Below are 22,139 nucleotides of genomic sequence, written 5' to 3'. Positions count from 1 at the left end.
GTTAATTTCAATATATTCAGTTCTTAACTTTAAATAGCCAGTTCATGATTAACGACTCACCTCCAGACACTCGCATATCAAAATGCTATATAAACTATGCAGATTTTGAAATAAACAGGCACTGCTCACCTTTTTAAATGGGATCCAATCCGAGTGTCTGGAGTTTATGCCGATTCCGCGAAATCCCCGTCTCGTCCTGGCACTTCAAATCACGACGGGGTCACCAATTGTAAGAAATGTTCGTTTATTTGAAGCCCAGGAGACGGTTTAAAATAAAGAAAGCAAAACTCCCTTAAAAGTTATAAAAGGAGTGTTTAATAAAAGGATGCAGCGGTAGGTTTTACAAAAGCTTCACAGCTGTGGCTCAATAGCCCGGGACACGCGTCCACAGGCCACTGACTGAGCGGAGCTCATCAGTAGTTACTGTCTGGCGGTCCGGAACAAAAGAGAGCTCGATTTCACAATCCTTACATGTTTTATAGAACCACCCCTTTCCGACCATACAATAAACAACTTCAAAATCAGACGCGCCCCGCTGTCGTGCTCTCATTGGTTGGTAGCGGGGGGCTGGAGCCTCCTCTATAGGCTGACGTCGTCGGGGGCGGGTCCTCTTATGACGTCACCGTCGCCATCTTGTTAGCGAAGTCCTGGAGCTGTCATCTACGATAGTCTATTATGCAATTCTTAGGAGGTTTATCAGTTATTAAACAGGCAACTGTATCATTGCAGCATCAATGAGTGAGAGGTAGAGGCGGTGTGTTTAGTATGCAACTCCACTGGTCCTTCTCCCTCTACTCATTTATACAAAACAATATTAGCTTTATGCTATCTGAGGCTAAAAACAACATCCTGTAATACTACCGGATATGGACAAATATGATCCGTCCAGAAACAGTGAATTATCTTTTAAAGTTCCACTCTAATATATTGATTATTTCTAACAAAGACTACCGTATTGTCATGTAACAGTAAGCTTATTATACAAGGTTATAACGAAGATAAATATGAATACCGATTGACATTATCTTATCTGGGTAAGAAAAGCCTCTCCGCTTCATGTTGTTACCCGTAGTGTTATGTGTGTGGTAAAATACAAACCGGCTTTGGAATGCTAACAAGTTTAGCCAGTGAGCTAACCATCAACGTGACGAGGGAGGTCACAGCAAACTAAAACATCACTATTAAACCTAGTGGCTTTTTATCAATATGTCACCATTTTGACCCTTTACTCCTGTCATTCTTGTTAAATAAAAAAACACAAGTTTATAATATGTAAGTATGAGTTACAGTAAAGTCTTTAGGCATGTTAAATGAGTTAGTTTAGCTGTTATGTACCTGTCATGAATAGATTGTATTACTCACTTACAATGGCCGACATTTGAGGCAATCATTTTCGGTTAATAACAGTACATAGTGCAAATGTAGTATATATAAAAAACGGTTTGGAAATGACAACAGGAGAACAGAGAAAGGGTCTATTCAAGTAACTTAAATAGTAAAATAATGAGAAAGGTTTCTGGGCGTTTACCTGATAGGAATACCAGATTATTCTGTGAGTTTGGTGACGTTTTCACACCGCATTGTTCGGGGGTTTAGTTGTTGGATGACAGCTGCTGTAACTTCAAGATAATTCATAGTTTACCACACTGAAAGAAAGGGTGAATGAATAAACTGACAATAAACCTGTTTTTCCAAGTGTGAATGGCATTGTTTCTCCTAAATTCTCTTTGTTTATGTCAGCCCAGGTAGAGATGCGAGTCCCCGGTTTCTGGTCCTTCGCTGCCCGGGGCTTCAGCCTCCAGTGTCCCGGGCTGCTCTGCTGCCGGCTGCTGGGCCCCAGCCAGGCCACAAGGTGAGTTTCATCTGGAAGGTACCAGCTTTGTTTATTGAGGCTTTATTGTGGTCTACTGCTAAGGCTACTCACTCCTGAGGCACGGTGGGGACTGACAACAAGGTAGCTATAGTGAGTCTTTATCCAGGATAATGCTTGTTAGTTCATGTTAGCTTACGTAAAAGTGTGTTTTAACTTAAAGGTGTCTTACATTAATGACAGTATTATAGCATAACTTTATAACATCAGAATCAGAAATCCTCTATTCGTCCAACATTGGGACATTTTACATAGGTACAGCAAAGGGGACGGTGCAGATAAAAACAAGAAGAGTATTCTAACATATTAAACAAAGAGGAGAGAAGCCCATATTAATAAAGATAAAATCAAATAAGTAATCATCCATGGTAAAAAAAAAAGTAGCAAGCAGCATTTTGAAAGTATAAGTAAACATGTTAAGGTAATACAATAGCAAATAGTTTGGATTTTATGTGTTGAGGTTTTAGTTATCACCTCTTTAAACATTTTGTCTCAACTCTATTACAGTTTTTAAAAGAAAATCAATTGTATTTTTTAATGCTTGGAGCCCAACAAACAAAAGGCTATTTTCTTTTGTTATATATGGGCACCAGCTTAAGGGACTATGTCTATCTTTAAAGTTAAGCACATGAAACCAAAACTACCTGCATTGTTAGACAGAACTAGGTGCGAGTTGTAGTTTAGGTGCACTGGCCCTTTTAGGTGCTCTCTGGCAGAAAGGGCAAAGTCCACCTGCAGTTTTTGAATGTGTTGTCATGTGGCTGCTGTGTTGCTCTTCACTCACTTTGTAATGTTTGACTTACCCTTGAATTACCTCCTTTGTTTTAAAAGAAACATGTCCTCCAAAAGAAAGATGGACCATCTAGAGAGAACAGCGGGCAACAACAGACAAAATGTAAGTTCTTTTTTTTTTCCTCTTCACTATCCATTACTTGTGTAACTTTTTAACAGTAGAATTTGCTGAGAAAATCCTGTCCTAGGTTTATAAACTCTGCTTTGTTCTTGTTTGTGGCCTTACTCAGGCTCTGTATCCGGCTGAAGTACGTGGCATCATAACCGAGTCGGACACAGTGAAGCGTTTGAGAATAGCTGTTCCACCAGACTTCAGCTTCAAAGCAGGACAGTGGTTAGTACACTCGAGAGAAAAGCTATGCCTTGAGACTTCTTTTAAAAGAAGATAAAGTTGCAGCAGATATCAGGTCATCAGACTATTTTTTTCCAGAGAACAGTACCATAATACCATATTCACCTTCACCTGATACATTGAAGCGACACATGCTCAATGATCTGAGGCATCGGATCGGATTATAGCCAGTGGGCTACATAAGCTTCTGTTATTCAACATGTTCAAAACTTTATGAAACATCTTTCTGGATTTTGCCCGCAGTTCTCACGGTAACCACAAGGTGGCGGCATTGTGTTGATTTAGTCCTACAATAACTTTTACAGGCTTCTACATCCCAGCACACCTGTATGCCAATTCTACGTCCCTGTTGATAAGAAAAACATGTTTTAAGGATATATATTTCATCAACTAAAGGAAGGATGAAAGCTCATGAATTATTTAAAGACTTAATTAACACATCTGCTCATAGATGTGCTGTATGTAGGTAATCGTTTATGCACTTGAAAGATATTTGAGGCACAGTGGCTTGTTTTTGACTTTTGCATCACATTTGGAAACTGTTAAGCTTTCAAGGGCGTCTTCATTGACTCTCATTATCCCTAATAGCAAGTTAAGCTCTTCATTTTGAAAGCAGAGTTCTTTTTCTGTGTCTTGTCAGTCAGTGTTGCCAATGGTAATTAAGACCCTCCACATGCAGTATATGTACATGAGCCCATACTGTAGGTGGGCGGTGGTGAGACATTAAACTGGCAGCCAGTTGCCCTGCAGCGACTCATAATGAATGTTAAAAGATGGAAATCATTGGGTTTCAATGTTTCTGAGGAAAAGAGACTGTTTAGTTGCTGGTCTCCAGGTGGGGAGAGGAAGAGGAGAAGGAGGTGGGTGGAACATATGTGTGCGGCAGATCCATATTTATGATGCCTCCGAGGGCTGTGGAGTCTCTCTCTCATGTGTAACAGTGGGTCTTTGTGTTGTTGGAACATTAGCCCGACTGTTAAACATTTCTGTTTCTCCTCTGGGAGTGCTCCGCTCCACTCGCTGACGGTCAGATGCGACCACGTTGTGTGTGAGACTCGGACGCTAACTCTGCATCTAGTCTGGTTTTGTTCTGTTTTGGTTTCTGGAACAGGCTGCCCTCTTCGCTGAGGTCAAAGGACACCACCTTAACTTCATTCACACTTTGACCCTCAGCCCAACATGTTTTTTACTCTTCAATTAACCTTTATTTTGAAATCTGAAAGGTCAACTATATATGTGGAGAACAGGAGCAGATTTTCCACCTCTCGGAACACGTGGTTTTAGTCCCTATGGGTAATAATGTGTCCTAACACTCGATTATGCAACAAATGGGTTGATTAAAGAGTGTGTTCTGTGGTGGTGTGTGCAGGGTGGATCTCTTCATCCCCGGCGTGGAGAAGGTGGGTGGTTTCTCCATGTGCTCCGGCCCGGGTGTGCTGCAGAGGGAGGGCATCGTGGAGCTGGCTGTCAAATACTCAAAACACCCCCCCGCACACTGGGTCCACACCATGGTGAGTGGGGCAGGGAAGCAGGATATTGTGTGTGAAAGTACCAGAATTAGAGCAAGTGGTCTTTTTCCAGGGAAAAGATTGCTTCCTATAAGATGAATTATCTCAGTAAGTGCGTTTGGTCAGATTGCTGTCTAATGGTTTGGAAGATTATGTTGTGTATGCATGAGGGAGAACGTGTGAAAGTGGGAAGTAGAAGAGAAGCAGAGCGATCAGGGTGTTTGCAAATGCAAAGATGTGATTCTTTAAAAGGATAATGTCAGATATTTTAATTTTACGGACATGCAGAAGCAATGGGCCCTTGCCTGTTCTGAAAATTTAAATTAAAAAAACCTGCGATACTTCCCCAATTGCTCACATAAATCTAAATCAGCTTCATCCTTTTTTTAAGGCGCTGTTAGCTAAATGACCCCTGATGTTTTTCAATCATGCGTAACAGCTGTCCAGGGTTACTTAAAGTGAGTCAGCGAATTTGAAAACTGCCTGCCTGGAAGTTCAGAAGAAAAATTGTGATAGTGAAGCCAAAAACTTAGGAAAGATGGGGAATAAACAGTGCACATAAAGGTTGTGTGAATACATAGATAAAAGGAATACAGATATAGAAACGTCCTTTGTGCTTAACACTTTATGTGGTCTTCAAACAGTCATAGAAAAAGTGCTTGTGTGAATTTGAACAATGCCTTCTCTGCGTTCTTTTCACTTTCTTTCCTGTACTCTGCGTGTTTGTTTGCAGCTCCTGTGTTTGATGACGGGACTAATAAACAGCTTTGAGCGTCTACGCCTCGTGTTAATAAGTCTCAGAAAGCGCACTGATGTGTTTGAGCATCCTGAGACGTACAGCTCTCTGCTCCGGGATCGTTTGATGATCCGTTTGTTTGATATTGCGCTCTGACTCCAGCTCCGTGAGCAGGAATAGTGCAGGGACCACAGCAGCAGATTAAGAATGCAAGCATTATTATTATTATTATGCGTGTGTGCTCACATGTACAAAAGCAGATGAAGGCGTATTTACGGCTCGTTTTGACTTCAAAGGGCTCTCTCTGCGCAACTTGTGAAATCTCTCTTCCCCACACTCAGCTGAGGTTTGCTGTGTGTTTGCACGCTGAGCTGAGTGTCTGTTTCCTGAGGCTTGTGTTTAGTGTAGTTGAAGCCATGCTGTATTTATTTAAGTCAAAAGGTGTATTTCAGCTGCCGAGAAAAGGACTTAATTAACTAGATCAACACAGTCTGCTGCTATCTCCTTATCACCCTCTCCCCCCCCTTCAGTGTACAGTGGGCTCCCAGGTGGCCATGCGTGTCGGCGGGGACTTCTTTTTCGACCCCTCACCCTCTGACCCCTCCGTGGATTTGTTGCTGGTGGCGGGCGGTGTCGGGATCAACCCCTTGTACTCCATCCTGCTGCACACCTTGGATCTCCTGCATCGCAACCAGGCCTCAAGGAGGCGGGACTTCAACATAGGCTCCGCCCACCTCTGCTACAGCGCCAAGAACACCCAGGAGCTGCTCTTCAAGGTGTGCTGGTTTTCACTGTTGGAAATACAGTCTAGGCAATAGGGCCATTAGATGATATTTTAAACCTTTGCAAGAAAATGTATTTCATGAAATTAAATATAGTTATAATCTATGATGCGTATGGTTATAGTGGGATCATCCCAGTAAATGAATCTGAATTTAGAGCGAACACAGCAACAGCAAACAGAAAGCAAGCCTTATGCTGCTGACTTAACATTTTCTTTGTGAAATTAGTGTTTTGATGTTTGCCATATGGTTACTTACTATATCTCAAATAGAAAAATGTAGCAATATATTACCTATTTCTACTTATGAGTATTTGTTTGTACAATATAAATGGAACGGTGTGTGGGAGTATGCATTATATAAAGAGATCCCTACCTAAACTACCAACCTGTGGTGTGTGTTCCCAGAGCTCCATCATCGCTGCGTGTCAGGAGTTCCCTGACAAGCTCTCCTGTGACCTCCACGTCACGCAGCAGATCACAGATGTTGATGCGCACCTCCAGCCCTTTATCAACCGTACGTAATGCTCCAACCGCACATATCTACATGCATATCTTTCATTTGTTGGCAGGGATGATGTAGAGGCTGTCACGTTCTACCACACGTTTCTCTCTGTTGATTAATCTGTGTCGTCATGGAGAACAAGCTCTATCGATGCTCCACATGGCAGACGAGGCAGCAATAGGTGCCACCGCGCTGAGCCTTGATTAATTGATTGACTTCCCTTGCGTCTCCTCAGGTGGGAGAATCACAGAGGAGGAGCTGCGCTCTCATGTGGACCTGCAGAGGACTTTGTGCTTTCTGTGTGGGCCCCCGCCTATGATAGAAACACTTTCCAAAACCCTTGTGGACTTCGGCCTCCCGAAAGACAGAATCCTCTTCGAGAAGTGGTGGTAGAATCCTCCGCTGCCCTTTTTGCAATCTTCAGGGGGAGGATGTTGCGTGTGTGTTGAGAATGAAAACATTTATGAGTGCTGGAGGAAATTGACTCACCGATCCCGAGCTACCTCAACCTGTGCCTGATCTGCCGTACCAGTGGGACCACCCACTCTTCAGCTAACAGCTGACTCTCAAACAGAATGAGTTTTATTTCCTATCTTTGAAAAAGAAGGAATGTAAAATCTCTACTTTTATTGTCTAGAAAATACTTCTTTTTTGTTTAGCTCACCGTTTTGCTGGATATCCTAACAAATATCACTCACTGTGACACAGCTGTTGCAAATCTTCATATCTGATCTCATTTCCAGCGTGGAATTGCTTGACTGAGTCCTACTTGAAAAGATAATGACATCATTATGTTTAGTTTTAACCTACATTTTCAACCAAGTATAAGGGCACCAATTGGCCAACAATCATTTCAGAAACAGAATTATGAAACTTTATTAATCCTAATCCACACTACAAATACACACATGCATAGGACCTATTAAGATAAGGTCTGAACACAAGGACACCTCTGCAGTGCCCAGGAGGTAAACGGGAAACTCTACAGCTACCAGTCCACGCATATATATATATATATTTTTTGGTATGTCCGACCGGGCAGGACTTGAACCGGCGACCTTCAATCTCTAACGACTGAGCTACTCATTGCCAAAGTGAGTCTTTTTCAGGCTGAAAACCTTTATGCAGATTTCAGATTCTTATCTATCTCTTGGCAATTTATTAAATAAGCACCATACCCATAACGATGGCTTCAAAGTCCCCAAGGTAAAGAGGATTAGAGCAAGCTATCTGTGCTGTAACTGTACATACGTGTTAGAGTGACTGATTTACCTCTATCAAAATACCTCTGCTGATGTTATCGTGTATTAAGAAGTGTCATGGTGTATATATATCTCCGAGCTATTTATTTGCAGAGCTGAAGATTTGAGAGTTGTGATTGTGACTGCATTGGAGCGTTGTTATTAACATTTTACCCACATGCTAATCTCACACCAAGTGTATTTTTAGAGTTTCGATTTCCCACGTTTTGGCAAGTGTCCCTGCATGTTTTACTCCACCACACACATTTACATGCACAGACAGTGCCAATCTCACATACATTTTAACTCAATCACACACATCCAGGTACCCATAAACGGTTTTGGTCGCAGGGTGCAGTGCGTATCCCATGGTGCACTGTAATAGAAGCTCCAGGTGGTCTCTGATTGGCTTGGATCACTGAACATCCCTCGGAGATGTTTGCGAGCTTCTTGTCGTCGTGTCTCAGTGGGGGTTACGCTGTCGAGGCCCATTTTTGAGTTGCTTTTCTTCCCGTATGAAGAAAACAGTTTATGCCGGTAACGTGAGGAAATAAAGGAAATTGAGTCAATCTGTTTTCAAACACTTTATTGACCTCCGCTTTTATATAAAGACTCACATGTCACACTACTCAGACACGACACAGGCGGTCCAGGAAATAGGTTCACATGTTTTTCAAATAAACGAAAAGGTCCGTTTTCTTGAATTACAAAAGGCATTTTTCCTTTCATCTTGTTTCTAATCATTTAAAGTCTGATTCCCTTAGCATTTCAAAATGTTCAAAAGCATTTTCCCTGTTACTCTGGATAATAAACAGACAAGAAACTAATCAGTCTTCATAGGAGTGTGTTCTGTGTATTATGTGGTAGATGATTTGGAGAAAAGTCTGACCGATACAAAGAGTTTTAAAAATCTGATCATTATGAAATTGTTCATTTTTCTGGATCCCTTAATATTTTAATATAAAGTTCTGAAATATTTTAGAATTAAAGGATAAACTTACTGTTGACGAAACCACAGTACGTTTGGAAGAAAAAGTTTCTTAATTAACTAAAAAAAAAGGAATTTCAGTAATGCAATTTCGAAGGCCGGTAGAGCTATATGCAGATGTATCGGTTATGCTCCAACACCGGGTTTATCATACGTTGTGTCGACTATTTAAAATGATATACTTCATGTATAAAAATACAGCGAGCCCAGTGAAACTCCCTTTTTAACGTTCCTATGACAAGAACAGTAGTAAAATACAACAAGAGAATTAAGGCCTGGACTGGAGACTCGCTCTAGGTCGTTCTCTATTAGCCTTGCACGGATTTATTTCATATAAGAACACATCAAATAGCAACACTGACCCAAAGCAGAGGACTGCACAACACTTCCCGCAGTATGGGATCTACAACCTCAAAGACTTGCAACAGTGCAGGTAACAGCACATCAGGACCAGGAACAGAATGACTGACTACATCTGGGTTGTCAGGGGAACAACCGAAACTCAGATGAACAAAAAGTTATTTTAAAAGGCATTGTTTTTGATCAGCTAAACAGGCTTCAGCTCCCCCACCCTCGCCTGCTTTGTGCCCAATGTGTCAACAGACGCCAGAAAACAGCTGCTGCTTGATCCTCTCCTCCGTCTTCACCTCCTCCTTGACCCCCCTGTCACTTCTCCGGCATACATCTGTCCATCTCACCGACTGCTCCAGCTCGGACAGCTTGATCTCATCGACGTCGGTTTCCTCTTCCTGTTCCTCGACAGAAGCCCTGCTCCCCGATAAGAACCAGAAGCCCCTTTGATGATGTGCATCCTCTTCCCTCTCCTCAGCACCTTCGCTCCTTCCGCTGTCCTTGCTCTTCCTCCCCTCTGCCTCTTCGTCTTCTTCATCCTCCTCCTTTGAGTTCCTCCTCAACCTGTCCATCTCCGTCTCCATCAGAGGGGACATGTTCTCCCTCTCTTCTTCTGTTTCCCTGGTAGATTTCTTCTTCGCCTTGCTGCGACCCCTGAGGTTGCGCATCTGAAACCAGAAAGATGTGTTTGAGACAGTTTTGCTCTTTGTGCCGTGTCTCTTTCTTTCCATCTCTCCAGACACCTGCCAAACCACAACAAAGTCTCTCTCATTGAAGCCTCTTTCCTGTACAGTTTGAGGTCGACTCTTCGCCTATTATTAGACTTTTTCCCTGAGTGTTTTTATATTTGCTGTATGTCCCACATTTAGTAACAACTTTTTAATGGCACCTTCTGTGACATAAAGCACGTATCCTAAAGGCAAAACAGACACAAGTGACAGATTTGCAGGGGAGATGGAAGACAAAGGGGAACAAACCTTGAAGTCTTTTCTCTTGCGCTGCAGAACGGGTCTCTGAAGGAAGAGGATTTGCTTGGTCGACAAACTCCCGTCACTGCAGAGACAAAAGAAACAGCACTTTTTTTGTTTTATTACCATTACCTGTTTTTGTTATAATCTGTCATTTCTGAAATCCAGATTCTGTTCGCTGTGGTTGTGACAGGTTACAAGACAACAGCACATCAGCCACTGTGTTTTTGTTCGCAGCACCGCCGGATATTAAAAAGCGGTTCATGTCGAGACGAGCATATGATCTTGATTTGTCAGATCTCAAACCATCTGTTTTGTGTATCTAAGCTACGCTGTCAGGCCAAATCCCAAAAACAACGAGACAGGCAGTGTCTAAGACAAAAGAAAAAAGACTCTAAAATCAACAAAGCACTAATTAGTCCTTAGATGTGTGAATATATAGGAAAAGTAAAGTCCTTCAGAGAGTATTCAGCACCTTTCAACAGTAAATGCAATTATACAGCATAAATGCAAGAATCCTAATTTGTAAGAAGCAGCAGCACAACATAGTTAAAGTTAGAGTACTAATTGAGTAATTTGACTTTTTTACTAATATATTATATATGACACGTTAATTAGGTCAGTAATACAAAAGCATAAATGTGTAAGCAATATGTGGGACATTTTTATTGGGGAAGTTTGATTTCGGTTAGTATAGTTTAGTTTATGGTTTCGTGGATAGTCCCCGTTAATGAACTGTAACAAAAATGTACAAAAATGTAAGTAAACGGGGTAAGTACATTTCCATCTGTTGTCCCCGGCCCGAGGATAAAGGACAGAAGAAAAACACATTTGTTTTAAGTTTTTGGACGCTTATCTTTTCGGTGAGAAGTTGGAGCTGTTGAACCTTTTTTGAAATGTTTAGAGGGGACTATCAATATTTAATGGAGTAACTCTGACATCTGAAACGTGTCCCCAGCTTCTTGCTTTTTCTAACATGTCAGAATCCCAAAAGTTTCAAAAACACTGGTATAGATTCTTAAAATGTGTTCAATAAATGTATATCACTATCCATGGTGTAAAACCTTTATTATACTACCTGGTACAGATGTTTGTTGAATGATTTAAAATCAAACCCCTCCACCAGCCGAAAACCTGCTCTAAAGATTGTTGGTCAACCCTGTCAGAGACTTGATAACTGAGTCAGCATAACATAATAAACTAGTGAGGCTGTGCAACAACATCATCTCTGACCCAAACCATGTTCTGAACGGCATTGTTTCCGTCTTATCGGAGATACAGGGTCCCTTGTTTTCATTAAGTCAGACTGAAGCACTCCTTTGTGCACCAGTCTGTAAATACAGGTCAAATGTACACTAAAGGGTCTTTGAGCATGTTTCTCTCAGTGAGTGTGTTTGTTTTTCTTGTATTGTGTCTTAATATCTCTCCTTGTTAATGTTCCAGTTGGAGATGCTGTGACGCAAGTTAAATTTCAGACTTGATCTGACCATTAAAGTAATATCGTACGTTAGAGTGACTGGAAACCTAAGCTGTCAAATATATGTAGTGGGGTAGAGACTACAATGTTTACCTCAAAATTGTTTTTAAATACTGTACTTAAGTACATTTACTTTCCATCACTGGTGTCTTGGGGTGTGTTTCTGTACCTGTTGGTCTTCACTATAGGTGTGGGTAACACACACATCAGTCTCCATCCATACGGAGCCAGAGACTGGAGCAGGGGGATGTAGTCTGTCTTCACCACAACTCCCTGGACATAAGAGACAGAAAACACTGAGGAAATTGCAGTGCAAGACACACATACACACAATTTCAGCTCAGCCATAAGATCACTTGCTACATTCCTTCATCTCCACTCTTTCAAGTAACGTTTGAAAGAAAACAGCTTAAGCCTTCAGTCACAAAGGATTCCTCAAAGTGCAGAGTATTACAAACTCAAAAGACCCACATCAACAACAGTCCACTGCTCCACCACGATGGCGTCGTAGGAGGTGTTTGTGGCGTCCTCCGCGGAGCTCTGGAAGATGAACACACTGTCCACTGATGAAACGCCATTGTCTGGAGGGACAGGACAGGGTCAGATGAACAGAGGAGGATGTATGTCAGTCAGACAGGAGTTACAAGCTCATCTCCACTCTGCAATCTCTCGCTATTGATCCCCCTGTTCCCTTTGGCTTAAGCCTACTTATTCCATGGGTGACTGAACAGTGACTTATGGTATAAGCCGCGGACTTAGAGCACGTCACTCCATGGATATCATCCATTACCCGGCAGTGGAGCGGAGGCTACAGCCCGAGCTGCTTTTTAATCTTGTCAATGCTGTGAAAGGTGAGGCGGTATGGTGAAAAAGTTACGTTAGAGCTGCAGCCATCGATATGTTTATTTTATAAGATCAAGAGAATTTATTTAAGAGTAACTACACCCATCCATGGTCTAAGACAGTCCAAAAAAATATTAGTTAACATGAAAACGATGTGCTAAAACTCAAATGTGATGACAAATAAAGAGTCTGAAACTGCTCCATAGACAATCCGTTAGGAAATATGTTATACATGTAGAGTATATTGGGACAATTCCAGTTTTAGAACCTGGAATACTACAATGGAAAAAAGGCTATTTTGGGTAAAAAACAAAAAAAATAGAACGTGAAAGAAAAACCTCTGTGGGTCCACAAAACTGAAATTAGTCTCTCATTCATTGTCTATGGAAGAGCTCCAGTTGTTCCCTGTGCATGAATAAACCTTACTAATTCAGGTGGTGGTCCCCTTTAATGTGAAAGTTTCCTTTTATCTTTACGGAGTATTTCAGCTTTTTTTTAAAGTGTGTTTCTTTTGGATTCATGACCCACATCTTTACAGTCTTGGTTCAGTCTTCTGTCTGTTCTCATCAAGGTTGTTTTCATCCGTTTTTTAAGGGGGACTTAGACCAATGACCAATATTCCATTAAGAGCTATTAAAGATTAAAGTTAAGTACTTAATGGTACATTTGCTGATTCGATTTTTCATGCTCTACATGTATGACTCTGAGTGACAGCACTGGTAGTAGTTCATTTGTTATAGCCACGAAACATACCGTTATTGTCTTCAAGCTGGAAAAATCCATCGATGAGGTGTGCCCCGCTGGTGAAATGCTGAGTCATGTGGTCGAGCCAGTTCGTGTCGACATCTGTGATCAGCCCTGCTTCCTTCTGCACCTGCAGCGGCACCCTGAGAGAGTAGAACCTCAGAGAAGTGTTCAGCTCCTCCGTGTGGTTGTACAAGGCGAAGAGCTGCATCCCTACAGGCACACAAACACAAAGCCAAAATTAACTCTGCATAATGAGGATTTCTTTATTCAATAACCCCAGTAGAAACAGGTAGGGTTGGAACATCTGAAATAGTGTTACTGCAGTGTACAAATACTCACTCTGATACCAAAAGTAAAAGTACTTCCAATTTCAGAATACATATATATTTATGTATTTATCACTTTTAAGTTGAAGCTGGTGATAGTGCAGTTCACCAATAATAATCCTTTATTATTCATCAGTTAATTTGTGGATTAAAAAGTATAATATTTGCCTCTGAGATGTAGGGGAATATAAGTGAAAAGGGGCCAAAAATGGAAATATTGTATATGCAAAACTGCACTTAGTGACGTTCCCCCACAGCAAACAGGAAGCTGGTTACTTACTGCCCTGCGCTGGCGGTGTCGCTGCATTCTCATCTTTCTCTGACCCCTTGAGCCGGATATGGTTGTTGTTGTGCGTTGTCGCTCTGCTTTGCCTTTCTGTGCAGGAGGACTTCCTCTCCATGCTCCGATCCAGTTCAGGAGAGCTGGGCCAGCTGTAGGAGCTTGAGCTTTGTCGGTCTGTCTGATTGGATAGGTTCAAATGCTTCTCGGTGGATTCTTTGAGTTCTGGTAGACAGCCTCTTTGCTGTCTGACTATACCTGCAGCTTCTGGAGGGCTGGGACACAGTGGCTTCACTGGGGCTTCTGCTGGGTTCTGATTTAAACGTTTATGAACCGTGTCCACACCGCTGGGATGTTGAGGTTGGTTCCTTGATTCTAGTGACCCCTTGAAACTTTGCTCACTGGACTCGTCTTTGTCGAGCTCTGAACTCTGGATGGGTTTCAGGGGAATGACGTCTCTTGTGTCGTGGTCCTGTGTGTGATGATCTAACCCAGGCTCTGTGTCATTATGAGGCGGTTCTGTTGGATCTGTCGGGCTGTTGTTGGCACTGAAAGGATGTCGGTGAATAGGTGAGGGGCTTGAATGTAAGGAGGACAGCTCGTCGGGATCCCAGTTCCCAGAGTAGCAGGGTCCTCCGCCTGGCTGCTGCAGAAAGCCTACAAACATCACCCCTTGCTCCGCTACGTCCTGGATCTGTAACACGGACACAAAATGAACTCATACTAGAATACATTTAGAAAAACGTTAAAAAAAAAAAGATAATTTGAAGCAGCACAAATAAAATTTGCTCCGTCTCTTCTTCAATAGTCAGACAAACTAAGCCTCATTTACACACAAACAAAGGCTGACGTATGCAGAGTGGATATTCTGCTAAATAACAACCTGGCTAATCATCTGCTAAGATCAAATATTCAAATGACAAAGGGACCTCATTATCTCAACGCATCCGTGTGTGTGACTGCGCGTGCATGTGTGTCACTCCCTCCCATGGAGCACTGGTGGTTAATTGTCAGCTGATATTTGAGCTGACAGTTTTAGACGGGCTCAACGGGAGAGAAATCAAATTGCAAACTACCACCAAACAATAACGAGACACATCTTCCCCCATTACCCCACTGCTCCTGACACTTCACTCATCCATACACGCGCAATCACATATATTAACAGTCTCTCCATTACCAGCCAACACTCTCACAATTACACAAAGTCACACAGTTTTTTATCTGATGAGTATCTCCCGAGACAGATTGAGAGTGGGTGGGATGGCGAGTGCTTGAGAAATTGAAGTATAGAATTTCAAAACTGAACACACACACACTCACACACACCAGCCTGTCACTCTGCCTGCCCGGTGCCGCTCATGGTTCCTTATCTCCAACTCTCTCTGGCAGCTTGTGATCCGATTGGTTATTCATGTCACGCTGCCGGAGCCTATCACATTATATTCAGTGATGTGCATTTCCATCCAATCAGGTTTCCCTTTGTGCTCTCTGGGTGTTCAGATGCAAATCTATTCAATAGAGCACATTTTCATTTCCCATTGTGGGAGTGTTGGAGAATTCATGAGCATGGAGACCAAAAGTGAGTTTTACAGCTGATAAATGCCAGTGATGACGTTATGGTTCGCGGGGTATCTTAGGGTTACGTCTCATTATAGTAAACCATAGCTCTGTGACCTTCCATTCATTATAAAGGTCCTCCTTCTGTTCCCTAGTTACAGGATATGGAGCATTGTCACATGAGAATCAACTAGTGGGGATCCATTATATTAAAAAAATTTAGTAGGAAAGGAAATCACTGTTTTTTTCCTCCATCAATTTTTTAGAGGCATGGTTACCATATGGCACAGACAGGCAATTACAGGCAGTTGCCTGTAGCCCTTTGAGCCCCATAATGTTTCTCCACTGTCACAGCAGAAGTGTTGCACCGACATGAGAGGCACACAGGAAAACAAATACAGAGAATATCCAAGGGGGACCTGGGGTGGAATCTAAATAGATTGTTTTTTTCACATGATTTTTTTTTTACGTTCCCGTAACGTTGCAAAGCCAGTGCATGAAATGGTCATGGTGTGTACCACCCACCCTCTCATAACTCAATTGTGTTCATAATCACACAAAATAAATAAAAGCACAAGATCACCCTTGTTTGTTTAGTATTGTACTCAAAGAACATTATATGGCTCACAACAGTTTAAAAGAAGAGGTTGTTCCTCACACATTCCTGCAACCTTATTCTTTACAACAAATGGAAACTAAGTGTGTTGTACTACAGTAGCAGCAGCTAACGTAGCATTGAACCACTAACTACAAGCAGAGATGAGGAGTAGACTTCATAAAGTCACTCTTCCTCCTGTCTCTCATTTTGCAGTAGCAACTGCAGAAGTTTGTCATCAGTACCAAATTAATCTGACTCAATGGACAATTTAACTCTAAAACTGTTTCCAATTGCTGTGAGAGGATTTGGTATAGACATAGTTTATGCATCCCTAGTATGTTCAAAAACAAGGGTGAGTTTAAACTAGTTTTTTCTTTCAATTGAAACATTAAGTGCCCTAAACATGTGTTTAAAATGCCTTTCCTCTAAGTAATTGTGGCGATGATAGGCCCTCTACCCTGCATACTCTGGGAGGGTCATCGTTAATACCATGGTACACAAACAACATATTTGACCTTCCCTGGTAATTACAGTAAAAAAGACGTAATTGAAAGCAAAGTAATGAACTCACCCTCTTGACATAGCTCTGGATGACTTCTGGGTCGGCAGCCTGGTGACTTGCCACACACACATCTGTCTCCAGACGATGTCTCGACCACCTCAGTTGGCTTTTCTCTGAACTACAGGTTGAGAGATAAGAAAATGTAAACAAATATTCAGAGTAAAACACTAAGATATGATTTAGTTCCCTTCTTTTCAGCACCAAAAAGTCTCCTTGTACTGTTTTAACATCACATTTCCAGGGTTTCCTGTCCCTTATCACAGAGCACTTCCACCACCTAGTATTACAGGCTACATGAAAACCGGGCAGACATGTTCACAAGTACTCATTGACCCAGAATGATCACAGCTGAAATATAATGGCAATTCTGGTCCAGGCTGAATTTCCCATTTAACAGGAGCGCACATTCACCATGATCACAATAGACTTATTAGATAGAAAAAGGGACTGAATTTCCTTCTTCTCCCACCGCATGAGACCATCATAAAGGCAGCATCCAGATACGCCTCTTCAGATTTGGATTGAGGTCAGAGGGAAGGCTGTGGTAATATCTTGTGCTCTCAGGCGTGAGTGACACTCGCAGCTCGATTTGAAACAGTACTTCTGTCAGATTTTTTTTCTTTCATTTTTAGGGTTTCTGATGAAAGGGGATAGCGGTGATGGGGAGATAAAAGGCGGAGTTAAAAGGCGACGGAGGGGGGCGAGGAGGACAAAAGAAAAGGGGGAACAGCCATCGCTGAAGGAAGCAGATGAAAGGATGGAGAGATGGTTTCTCTCTTTCAGCGTGCCGTTCCCCTCTGGCGAGTGCTGATGATGCAATCAGCCGTCTCCACGGTGACAGGTGCCAGGAAGCAGCAGGACCACTTGGCAGGAGGGGCATCAAAGGAGCAGCCCGGCACCTGTGTGTGCACTAGAGGGTGTGTGTGTGTCTGTGTGTGAATGAATGTGTATACAATTTGCTATTCCTTCATTCACAGTATAAAGGAACACAGGAGGGTGCCCAAAACTGTAGACTTAGCAAAATAATTCCTTTAATCACGAAAGAAGTCGAAGAAAAGTAATTGATATCATATGGAGGGTAACATATGTAACGATGTTTCTCTGTGTGAAGTTACACAAAGACTGATCCACAGGGATCCTCAATAAAGACATATGTTCGTCCAAATGATCAGAGTTCATCAATTTGATGTGTTGGAGAGAGTTGGCATCATTTAAAGTAATGTATACCACTTAAAATAATAACACAGTTTTATGAAATTCTAGACATAAAGTGCTACATAAATACTACGATATAAGATCATTATGACTTGTGTATTGTACATTATACACTGCCCGGCCAAAAAAAAGGTCACAAGCCAGTGGGGGGGCAGTGCTATGATCTGGGGTTGCTGCAGTTGGCCTGGTCTAGGTTCAGCAACGTTATGTGCCCAAAGAATGAGGTCAGCTGACTACCTGAATATACAGAATGACAGGTTATTCCATCAATGGATTTTTTCTTCCCTGATGGCACGGGCATGTTCCAAGAGGACAATGCCAGGATCCATCGGGCTCAAATTGTGAAAGAGTGGTTCAGGGAGCATGAGACATCATTTTCACACATGGACTGGCCACCAGAGTCCAGACCTGAACCCGATTGAGAATCTTTGGGATGTGCTGGAGAAGACTTTGCGCAGTGGTCCGAATCTCCCGTCATCAATACAAGATCTTGGCGAAAAATGAATGCAAGACAGAAATAAATGTTGTGACGTTGCAGAAGCTTGTGGAAACGATGCCACAGCGAATACGTGCCGTAATCAAAGCTAAAGGCGGTCCAACGAATGTTAGAGTGTGTGACCTTTATTTTTTGGCCGGGCAGTGTATTTGTCAGCTATTTAAAGACAATTTACCAGCAACTGATACATTTAAAAAGACTAACAGTCCACATCATGCGAGCAGCTCTGTGAGGCATAATGTAGTCATAGTTTTTGTTTTTAGCTAAATGCTAACTTCAGCAGACGAACATGCTCACAATGACAAGGAGGTTTGTTTATTGTGTTTAACTCTGCATATTAGCATGTCAGCCTGCTATCTTGTTAACATCAAAAGTAAAGCTGAGGCTGGGGGACATATTAGTTAGATGTATTGGGTCATAAGCCAGAATAATTGGACAAATTGAAATGTTGAACAGATGATGGATCTAGTTGAGAAAAGTTAAAGAATCATTGAAGTTTTTATAATTCATCCTGAGGGGGAAATGGATGTCTGTAGCACATTTTGTGACAATCCATCTGGAAGATGTCAAGATAGTTCACAGGATAAGTGAAAACTTTGACCTCCTGGAGGCACTAGATGAAAAGTCAGGGGATCACCAACGTAATTAGGATTCATCCTGTGGGACACACAAATGTGGAAATCCATCCAATAGTTGCTGAGATTTTTCAGCCTGGACCTAAAAAATGGCCCAACATTGCCATTGCCAAAGCCATTATGAGGACGTGGGGGAAAAAGATCCATTATTGTGGACTCAAATTGAAACGTGGCTACAAATCCACCAACAGGAACTCTGTATGCATGAATATAGATTTTGTTTTGAGCATATCTGTCACTCATTTCCATGACGTGATGCTGAGAATAAAGCTCAGCTTGCATGCTGTACTAAAGCAGGGATGTATGAACATGCTCTGCTCAAATATGACGTGAATATTGATGTTTTTTCCAGAGAATAACTGGGTTACAGAAAAGAAACACAGTCGCACAGTACAGTACATCATCATGTATAGTCAAAAGGCAAAGAATTGGGACAAGGAGCTAAACTTAGCCGGGTTTTGTGGCTGACTCATCTGCAATTAATTTTACATCAAGGGAACGAGGTGAGGCGCAGATTTGTGCTTGTGGTAATGGGTCTCGATTGGATTCCTTGTCAAAACAATGAAGTTGCAAAAGCTGTTACCTTCTTATCGTTGTGTAAAGTGGTTTTAAATGAATCATCTCATCTATCTTAATCAATTTGTGACAAAATCCATCTATAAAAGGTAGCATTCATGCTGGAAAACAGTGTGTGTTTAGTTTGTGTACCTTGGCGTCTCTCGGACCAGCACGGCCCGGTGGAGCTGGCGCTGGATGTGTGCATTACGAGGTCCACAGGGATGGACAAACGGATGCACAGCGACCAGGACAAAACCCTGAGCGTAGAGCTCCCTGACCTGAACGGGGAGCTCTCTGACAGAGGAGAGACAAAGCACCGATGACACCGGCACCTCTGGAGGGAGGAGAACGGGAGAGAGGGGAGGGAGAAAGAAGCATATGGTTAAGAAATGGACATGACAGGTTACAAAAGAGGCTGGGAGGAAAATTGGTAGAGAGGAAGCGCTGGAACAAAGAGGGAAGGGGAAAAAAGGGAGGACAAAAGGGTGTAAATAAACAAAGACAGGGCATGTTTCATTATGATAATTCCCCCTGAAGAACAACACATGGTATCTTCACGCTAAATCTGAAACTAATTACACCAGAACTATTAGCCTCTGTCTCCACTGTCACCAACAGCCTGTTTTGGGGGAAACAAACACATGCAGGCATACTCAAATGTGCAATGACATAGATACAAATTCTCAAACTGGAAAATGCTCTTTTGAACACACACTCATCTCAGACTAACACATTTACACCTACACAAACTGGCAGTTGAATAAATTAAAAAAGGCACATATATCTAAAGGGTGGCAATGCTATCACGTGTTTGGCCGTGTGGTATTAGCAGCCATCGCTTACACAGAGTCTGTTTTCTGATTACCAAACACAATGGAGAGAAAACCCCTTTACTTCAGTGGGACATGGTTAGCAAAGCTTATCGTTTGGGAGCAAACTGTCACGGCAAATCCACGAGGGAGAGGGCGATGTTTGCTAGAACCGCCCTCTCAGGGTCAGTGCATTGTAGTTAAGCTCCCTCTCTGTTCACAGGCTTTTAAGGGAACACGTGCATGTGTTGCCGTGTGTTTCTGTATCGCTGAGTGAAGCCAGGTGTGTTATAAAGGGAGAGAGAGGCGCGTGGAAAATGAGATGAGAGAAGTGAAGAAACACAGAAAAGGAGAAGCAGTTAGCAGAGCCGTGTTGGAGAGGGAGAGAGAGATGAGGCTGTCTGTTTGTGCCTGAATGCTTGTCATCCTTTCCCATTCAATCTCATTTGCATGGGTCTGGAGAAGAGAAAATAACCTGAATAAATTAGCTAGACCCACACAATAACACACACACATACACACACAGAGGGAGGGGGAAAAAAAGGATGCGCAAGCCATCTCATTTTCAATTTGTTCTCCATCATGAGGCCTGTTCACACATACACACATATGAGAGGCTGACCAGCATGCGAGGACACACGAACACACACGCTCCTGACTTCTATCTCAGTTAAACAATGGGAGGAAAAACTCCCTGAGAAAATCCAACCACCACATCACACTTGGCATAACTGCTTGGAACCATGAGGGCCTTTCATCAAGCAAACACTTAAACGGGTGTCTGTGGGGACTTATCAAAAGCAGTACAGTGATGATGATAATAATAATAATAACAGCTGGAGACTGGGGTGGGGTGGCGGGAGGATAACAACGATCCTGTCACCGTAAACAGTCATTAGCCGTCATTAGCCCTGCGCGGCTGGCACTCACCCACCGATAAGACGCGGGCAAGGCATCTCTGCTAATTCAGGCAACGCATACAGAAGTTATGAGGGTGTTGCGCAGCGCTGTAGGCCGGGAAACAAACTTCATTTATACTGTCTGCCACTGTGGGATTTAGAGGGAGGCTGCAATTCCGCTCCAGAATGGGAACGGCTCAGGGCAGAAAAAGCCGGGTGGAGTTTTATAGTGCCAGCTAGTGAGGGGCAGGGGGGTGTAGAAGGGCGCAGAAGAGTGTACATGCATCTTGAGAGTAACCTCTGGAGATGTGTGATGGAGGGTTTGTGTGAGTTTGAAGGTCAGGGAAGAGAAGAAGTGGAAAAAAAGTTGTGTTTATGTGTGAGGATATACAGATCATAGAGCATGGAATCAGCTTATTGTACATTTAATTTGAGTTTTAAGCCATTTTTGATAGCTCAAAGAGGGGGAAATACCGTTCACTGTGGTCGAATAGACAAACAAAACTACCGTGTACACCGTTGTTGAGTTTTATTGGATTTTAATAACTGAGAAGTGCATATTAGCACATTAAAATCTAAAATGTGCGGACTCCTCAGCGGGGAAAAGGGGACAACATGTGTCCATAGGAAGCAATAACTAATCCTAGAAACAGAATAGAGTCGTACATTTAGAAAAGTAGTGCTAGGGCCTTCTCTCATCAACTCCAGACTAAATCCCAAAAATAAATACAACGTTTTAACTATCCGTGGGCACCCTGTAGATCGGGAACATCATCACCCAAACATGCATGGTATAAAGGGAGGTAGAGACACTGAAGGGTGCATTGTTTAACGGACTCGGGGTGCTGCAGAGCGGCTGTTCAGCCGTTGATCCATGCTCTGATATTTCAGTCCCCACCCCGAAGCTTCGACCACACGACAGCCGCCTAGAGTGACACTTCACTTTTTGAACCTGGATTTCACAATCTGCATTTGGAGTGCGAGAGTCATCCTCATTCCTGTTGCTGCTTGAAAGGTCTTACTAATTCCTTGTGCAAAATCC

The 22,139-nt window shown here is 42.5% G+C and overlaps 2 protein-coding genes and 1 long non-coding RNA gene across 8 annotated transcripts in view; 1 reads left to right on the top strand and 2 right to left on the bottom strand.

Annotated features, from left to right (window-relative positions):
• LOC134874640 (uncharacterized) overlaps positions 1–936 on the bottom strand; it is a 9,013-nt gene extending 8,077 nt beyond the window's left edge. Inside the window, exon 1 of the long non-coding RNA XR_010167094.1 lies at positions 130–936. This is a non-coding gene — a long non-coding RNA (uncharacterized LOC134874640). The remainder of the gene's footprint in view (positions 1–129) is intronic.
• Positions 1–8,612, top strand: part of oxnad1 (oxidoreductase NAD-binding domain containing 1) — a 16,782-nt gene extending 8,170 nt beyond the window's left edge. For 2 of the 6 annotated variants that reach the window (XM_063898719.1, XM_063898718.1), the window contains exons 2-9: positions 948–1,034; positions 1,741–1,852; positions 2,702–2,765; positions 2,893–2,996; positions 4,384–4,525; positions 5,789–6,034; positions 6,448–6,556; positions 6,780–8,612. In XM_063898719.1, the coding sequence (XP_063754789.1) occupies positions 1,752–1,852; positions 2,702–2,765; positions 2,893–2,996; positions 4,384–4,525; positions 5,789–6,034; positions 6,448–6,556; positions 6,780–6,937 (924 nt within the window). In that variant the 5' untranslated portion in view covers positions 948–1,034; positions 1,741–1,751 and the 3' untranslated portion in view covers positions 6,938–8,612. Of the gene's footprint in view, positions 1–947; positions 1,035–1,740; positions 1,853–2,701; positions 2,766–2,892; positions 2,997–4,383; positions 4,526–5,788; positions 6,035–6,447; positions 6,557–6,779 lie in introns of those variants that run through there. The other 4 variants (XM_063898715.1, XM_063898714.1, XM_063898716.1 and 1 more) reach the window with 3 other exon arrangements.
• The window catches only part of rftn1a (raftlin, lipid raft linker 1a), a 25,034-nt gene continuing 11,251 nt past the window's right edge, over positions 8,357–22,139 (bottom strand). The window contains exons 3-10 of the mRNA XM_063898713.1: positions 19,540–19,723; positions 16,495–16,603; positions 13,766–14,459; positions 13,166–13,369; positions 12,041–12,150; positions 11,739–11,842; positions 10,102–10,177; positions 8,357–9,792 (exon numbers count right to left, since the gene is read on the bottom strand). Coding sequence (XP_063754783.1) covers positions 9,370–9,792; positions 10,102–10,177; positions 11,739–11,842; positions 12,041–12,150; positions 13,166–13,369; positions 13,766–14,459; positions 16,495–16,603; positions 19,540–19,723 — 1,904 coding nt within the window. The 3' untranslated portion in view covers positions 8,357–9,369. The remainder of the gene's footprint in view (positions 9,793–10,101; positions 10,178–11,738; positions 11,843–12,040; positions 12,151–13,165; positions 13,370–13,765; positions 14,460–16,494; positions 16,604–19,539; positions 19,724–22,139) is intronic.

The sequence above is a fragment of the Eleginops maclovinus genome, chromosome 13 (assembly GCF_036324505.1).
Source record: "Eleginops maclovinus isolate JMC-PN-2008 ecotype Puerto Natales chromosome 13, JC_Emac_rtc_rv5, whole genome shotgun sequence".
NCBI classification, from domain to species: Eukaryota; Metazoa; Chordata; class Actinopteri; order Perciformes; family Eleginopidae; genus Eleginops; species Eleginops maclovinus.
The sequence above is the reverse complement of the archived record's forward strand: the minus strand, read 5'-3'. Positions and strand labels throughout refer to the sequence as shown.